At 50.7% G+C, this 5978-nt stretch overlaps 1 protein-coding gene across 3 annotated transcripts in view; it reads left to right on the top strand.

Annotated features, from left to right (window-relative positions):
* uhmk1 (U2AF homology motif (UHM) kinase 1) overlaps window positions 1-5978 on the top strand; it is a 22514-nt gene that overhangs the window by 13690 nt on the left and 2846 nt on the right. For 2 of the 3 annotated variants that reach the window (XM_032526445.1, XM_032526444.1), the window contains exons 5-8: window positions 4375-4469; window positions 4627-4703; window positions 4871-4969; window positions 5096-5184. In XM_032526445.1, the coding sequence (XP_032382336.1) occupies window positions 4375-4469; window positions 4627-4703; window positions 4871-4969; window positions 5096-5184 (360 nt within the window). Of the gene's footprint in view, window positions 1-3631; window positions 4340-4374; window positions 4470-4626; window positions 4704-4870; window positions 4970-5095; window positions 5185-5978 lie in introns of those variants that run through there. The other variant, XM_032526447.1, reaches the window with a different exon arrangement.

Here is a 5978-nt window from a genome sequence, read left to right as displayed (position 1 = left end):
CTGAGGGCTGTGTTGTCTGGAGCTTTGTGCTCCTGGTAGGGTCTCCCATGGGAAAGTGGTCTCAGGTGAGGGGCCAGACAAAGAATGGTTCAAAAACCCTATGAGAGACCGAGGAAGAGAGGGAGTGACCATGCCCGGAGGAGGCACGAGGCCCCCGTCTGGTCGGGCACAGCCCGAAGAAGCTACGTGGCACCCTCATCTCCATCCCATGGGCTCACCACCTGTGGGAGGAACCGCTGGGGTCGGGTGCGCTGCCATATGGGTGGCGGCGAAGGTCAGGGGCCTCGACGGACCAGACCCGGGCGGCAGAGGCTGGCTCTGGGGACGTGGAACGTCACCTCTCTGTGGGGGAAGGAGCCGGAACTTGTGCGGGAGGTGGAGCGTTACCTGTTAGATCTGGTGGGGCTTACCTCTACGCACAGTCTTGGTTCAGGAACCGTACTCCTGGATAGGGGTTGGACTCTGTCCTACTCCGGAGTTGCCCAGGTGTGAGGCCCGGGCGGGTGTGGGGATACTCACAAGCCCCCGGCTGAGCGCCGCTGCGTTGGAGTTTACCCCGGTACGAGAGGGTCGCCTCCCTACGCCTGCGGGTGTGGGGGGGAAAACTCTGACTGTTGTTTGTGCAATGCACCAAACAGGAGTTCAGAGTATTCGCCTTCTTGGAGACCTGATGGAGTCCTGTATGGGGCTCCAGTAGGGGACTCCATAGTTCTGCTGGGGGACTCAACACGCAACGTGGCAATGAGGAGATACTTGGAGAGGACGTGATGTGGGAGAACGGCCTCCCTGATCTGAATCGAGTGGTTGTTTGTTGTTGGACTTCTGTGCTAGTCATGGATTGTCCATAACAAACACCATGTTCAACATAGGGATGCTCATAAGTGTACGTGGTACCAGAGCACCCTAGGCCAAAGGTCAATGATCGTTTTTATAACTTTTCATCTGATCTGAGGCCGTATTTTTGTGGACACTCGGGTGAGAGAGGGGCAGAGCTGTCACTGATCACCATCTGGTGGTGAGTTGGGTCAGGGGGTGGGGAGGACTCTGGACAGACCTGGTAACCCAAACGCGTAGTCGGTTAAATTGAACGTCTGAGGAGGCCCCTGTCCGACGGACTTTCAACTCACACCTCCGCGGAGCTTTTCGTGCATCCCTTGAGCTGGGGGCATTGAACCTATGGACATGTTCAAAGTTTCCATTGCTGAAGCTGCGGCGGGGAGCTGTGGTCTTAGGGTTTAGGTGCTTCAAGGGGCGGTAACCCACACACCCTGGTGGACACCGGTGGTCAGGGAAGCCGTCCGACTGAAGAAGGAGTCCTCCGGATATGTTATCCCAGAGGACTCCGGACGCAGTTGCAGGTACCGACGGGCCCGAAGGGCTGCAGCCTCTGCCGTGGCAGAGGCAAAACAGCGGGTGTGGGAGAAGTTCGGAGAAACATGGAGACAGACTTCGGTCGGCACCAGGTGCTCTGGAAAACCGTTCGCCACCTCAGGAGGGGGAAGCGGACTCATCCAAGCTGTATACAGTAAGGATGGACGTTGTTGACCTCAACTGGGGAGGTAATAGAGCGGTGGAAGGAGCACTTTGAGGAACTCCTAAATCCAGTGACACTCCTCTGTGGTGGAGCAGAGCTGGAGATATGGGGATTATCGTCAATTTCCCTGGTGGAGGTCGCTGAGGTAGTCAAACAACTCCACGCGGCAAAGCCCCAGGGATTGATGAGATCCGTCCAAATGCTGAAGGCTCTGGTTGTGAGGGGCTGTCTTGGTTACACACCTCTTCAACATTGCGTGGAAGTCTGGACAGTGCCGAAGGAGTGGCAGACTGGGGTGGTGGTTCCCCTCTTCAAAAAGGGGGACCAGAGGGTGTTTGCCAATTACGGGTTACACACTTCTCAGCCTCCCTGGTAAAGTCTACTCCAAGGTGCTGGAAAGGAGGGTTCGGCCGTAGTCGAACCCTGATGAAGAAGGAACAATGCAGATTCCGTCCTGGTCGTGGACAAACGGACCAGATCTTTACTCTCGCAAGGATCCTGGAGGGAGCCTGGAGTATGCCCAACCAGTCTCATGTGTTTTGTGGATCTGGAAAGGCGTATGACCGTCCCCCGGGAGAAACTGTGGGGGTGCTGCGGGATTATGAGTGGGGGTCCCTACTTAGGGCCATCCAATCTCTGAATGACCAAAGCGAGACTGTGTCCGGGTTCTCGGCGTATGTCGGACTCGTTCCAGTGAGTTGGCCTCCGCCAGGCTGCGCTTTGTCACCAATCCTGTTTATAATATTTATGGACAGGATTCGAGGCGTGTCGGGGCGGGGAGGTTGCAGTTCGGTGGGCTTAGGATCTCATCGCTGCTTTTTGCAGATGATGTTCCTGATAGCGTCATCGTCTGTGACCTTCAGCACTCTCTGGATCGGTTCGCAGCCGAGTGTAAGCGGCTGGGATGAGGATCACACCCTAAATCTGAGGCCATGGTTTCGCAGCAGAAACCGATGGAGTGCTTTCTTCGGGTAGGGTGAGTCCTTACCCCAAGTGAAGGAGTTTAAGTACCTTGGTCTTGTTCGCGGGGGGGACTATGGAGCGTGAGATTGGTCGGAGAATCGGACAGCTGGTGCGGTATTACATTCTGTTTATCGCACCGTTGTGACGAAAAGAGAGCTGAGCCAAAGGCAAAGCTCTCGATCTACCGGGCAATTTCGTTCCTACCCTCACCTATGGTCTGAAGGCGGGGTCATGACCGAAAGAACAAGATCCAGGGTACAAGCGGCCGAAATGGGTTTCCTCAGGAGGTGGCTGGCGTCTCCTTAGAGATAGGGTGAGAAGCACGTCATCCGAGTGGAGCTCGATAGAGCCGCTGCTCCTTCGCGTCGAAAGGAGCCAGTTGAGGGTTCGGGCATCTGGTAAGGATGCCTGGCGCCTCCCTAGGGAGGTGTTCCAGGCACGTCCAGCTGGGAGGAGGCCCCGGGAGAACCTAGGACTAGGTGTAGAGATTATATCTCCAACCTGCCTGGGAACGCCTCGGGATCCCCCAGTCGGAGCTGGTTGATGTGGCTCGGGAAAGGGAAGTTTGGGGCCCCCTACTGGAGCTGCTGCCCCCGCGACCCGACACCGGATAAGCGGTCGAAGATGGATGGATGGATACATTGAAGTGGACGTGTCTTTTGTGTTTAAAAGTAAAAGCTTTAAATTAATAGTCTATTCGTGTCTCGAGCTCCTATGTTGAGCCGCTCCATGCTGCAGCCCTGTCAGAGCCGACAGACGAGTGTGATTTCAGTGGAAAATAATTAGGTCAAAAATTATTTAATATACTGCAAATAGCCTACAAGAACAAGTACTGTGGGACAGTACAGTTAATTAATCTAAAGTATTTTTTCCGATTTTTAGTCGAAATTTCAGGATTTTCTTTGGTTGATTACAGCCCTAATTGTTAGAGTACCAAATATTTTGTTTTGATAGTTTTTCTGTCTAGTCTTGTCTGGCCTTGTGTTTTCCCACCTCTGTGATTGTCTGCCCCACTTGATGTGTTTCACCTGTTCCTGAACCTAGTGTCACCTGTCTCTTGTAACCCTGTGTATTTAGTCTTTGTGCTTCCTTGACTTGTGTCGGATCAATGTTTGTTGTATTTCCCTGCATCAGCTCCCTGCCTGGTTCCTGATTTTTCCCTCGGTTCCAGTTTATCCTGTTTATTCATTTTTTGACCTGCTGTTTTTGGACACCTTCTGTTTTATGGATTTTTGTTTAAAGACTAAAGCTTCACCTGTCGTCTTTGCATTTGGGTCCAACCATCTCCACCTCCATAACAGAATGATTGGACCTGAAATGGACCCTACGGAGTTTGAGCCTCTCTGTCAACCAATGGAATCAGAATGTGAGCCAATGACTTATTTCTACTAGCTGTCTGGCTACAGCCCTGCTTGGCCTCCAGAGTGTCTTTGCTTCCGCAGTCCTGCTCGACCTCCAGAGGGGCTTTGCCTTCATCGTCCTGCTCGACCTCCAGAGGGACTTCGCCATCACCGTCCTGCTCTGCCTCCAGAGGGACTTAGCCTTCACCGTCTTGCTCAGCCTCCGGAAGGACTTTGTTTTTCTCCGTCCTGCTCGGCTGCCAGGGGGTTTTGTCCTCGATGTGGTTCCGGCGGTTCTGTTTTACTCTCCGCCCTCCCTGGGTTGACTATTTTATGGATTATTGTTTATATAAAGACTCAAGCTCACTTCTTTGCCTATCATCTCTGCATTTGTGTCCAACCTTCTCCACCGCCATAACATGGTCGAAGTTTCACAAGTTTTTAATGAACTGTTATCAGGAAGGAAAAGTAAAATAGAGCAGAACCTTAGTTGCTAAAGAAAGATAGTATCCTTCAATCTGGTTTCCTCCTCTTTAGGATAACAGTACTGCCATTGTAGATCATCTTTTTGCCAGCAACAGTGTGGTGTGCCCTGCCATCCCTGTCTATCACCTCAGAGACCTTATCAAAAGGTAAGTTCTCACACATATAGCTATTAATTCAGACTGCTTTGATAGACCTCTATGCTATTTACTGTACTTTGAATTTACCTGCTTACCTGTGTAACCAAATGAATATTGTCTATGGTAAATTTGGTTACACTGGACTTTTCCTACTTTGTGTGTGCAGTATGCTTCTCATTGACCCAAAGCAAAGATGCACTGCTGAAACTGCCCTGTTGAGCCCATTCTTCAGTATTCCCTTTGGTATGTGTCAATATTTCAGACATCCTCCAAGAGTAATACATCTCTGATTGAACCATATTTGTGTGTGTGTGTGTGTGTGTGTGTGTGTGTGTGTGTGTGTGTGTGTGTGTGTGTGTGTGTGTGTGTGTGTGTGTGTGTGTGTGTGTGTGTGTGTGTGTGTGTGTAAGCTCCTCGCATTGAGGACTTGGTTCTGCTTCCCACGCCTGTCCTGCGTCTTCTTAACCTGATTGATGACAGCCATCTGCACAATGAAGAAGAGTATGAAGGTACAACACCATATATTTGTTTCTGTCCTTAAATTATGAATGACTTTGTGTATTTCTTGATTTGATTTCCTGTGTTTTCCAAGTGTAAGAGAGGTATGTCAAAATGTATGTTACTGTTTCTCCTAGACATCCTGGAGGACATGAAAGAGGAGTGCCAGAAGTATGGCTCCGTAGTTTCTCTGCTCATCCCCAAGGAAAACCCAGGGAAAGGACAGGTTAGATTGGTATTCTATAAACCAGCAGTCTTTTATCATTTCAATTCAACAAAAAACGTATGGAGTTATATGGAGTTCTCAGAGTGAGAAATACCATTTATTTCACAGCTATTTTTATCACAGAGAAGCCTACATTGTGTTTAAGATGTGCAGAATTCCTTAGGTTGTAGCACACCTGTTACGGGTTGCGATTGAACGAACCCATGTGCAAGACTCAGAGATAAAAGTAAAGAACAACAGAGTGAAGTGAGGGAGAGGGCGTGAGAGGAAGCTGGTGCCAGGGACTGAAACAAAGGGCTGAGGTTGGGGAAAGAGAGGGAGCTCTGGGAGAATGGGGAGACCAAGGGCAAGATGTCCAAGGGAGTGGCACTGGAAGCCAAGGAGCAGAGGAGTCAAACAGGGGAAGGCTGGAAGCAGGAGCGAAGGAGCAATGAAGCATGGAGCCGCAAGGAGGGGTCCAACTAACTGGAGACAATGGAGCTCGGAGAAGATGATGGCTGTGGAAAACAAACACAGAGAGAGGGATTCAGATGAAAGGGCAGACAAAAGAAAATATAAGAAATTCCTGAGGAGCTTGTAGCATACGTCACCAGGGTGGCTGAAACAACGATCAAGCAAGGATGGTGAGTGGATCAGGGGTTTAAGTACTGGTCTTGATTGGAGCTGATGACTGGCAGGTGAGTACAGCAGGAGAGGCGATGACGAGCAAGTGTGGGAAGTCAATTGGCTGGTGCAGGCAGGGGAAAGGGAAAACAAGGGAGAAACTGTAGCTATGTTTCCATCCACACGTTTTT

Source organism: Etheostoma spectabile, chromosome 9 (genome assembly GCF_008692095.1).
Source record: "Etheostoma spectabile isolate EspeVRDwgs_2016 chromosome 9, UIUC_Espe_1.0, whole genome shotgun sequence".
Taxonomy (NCBI): domain Eukaryota; kingdom Metazoa; phylum Chordata; class Actinopteri; order Perciformes; family Percidae; genus Etheostoma; species Etheostoma spectabile.
Note: the sequence above shows the minus strand (reverse complement) of the source record. Positions and strands in the feature narration are given on the sequence as shown.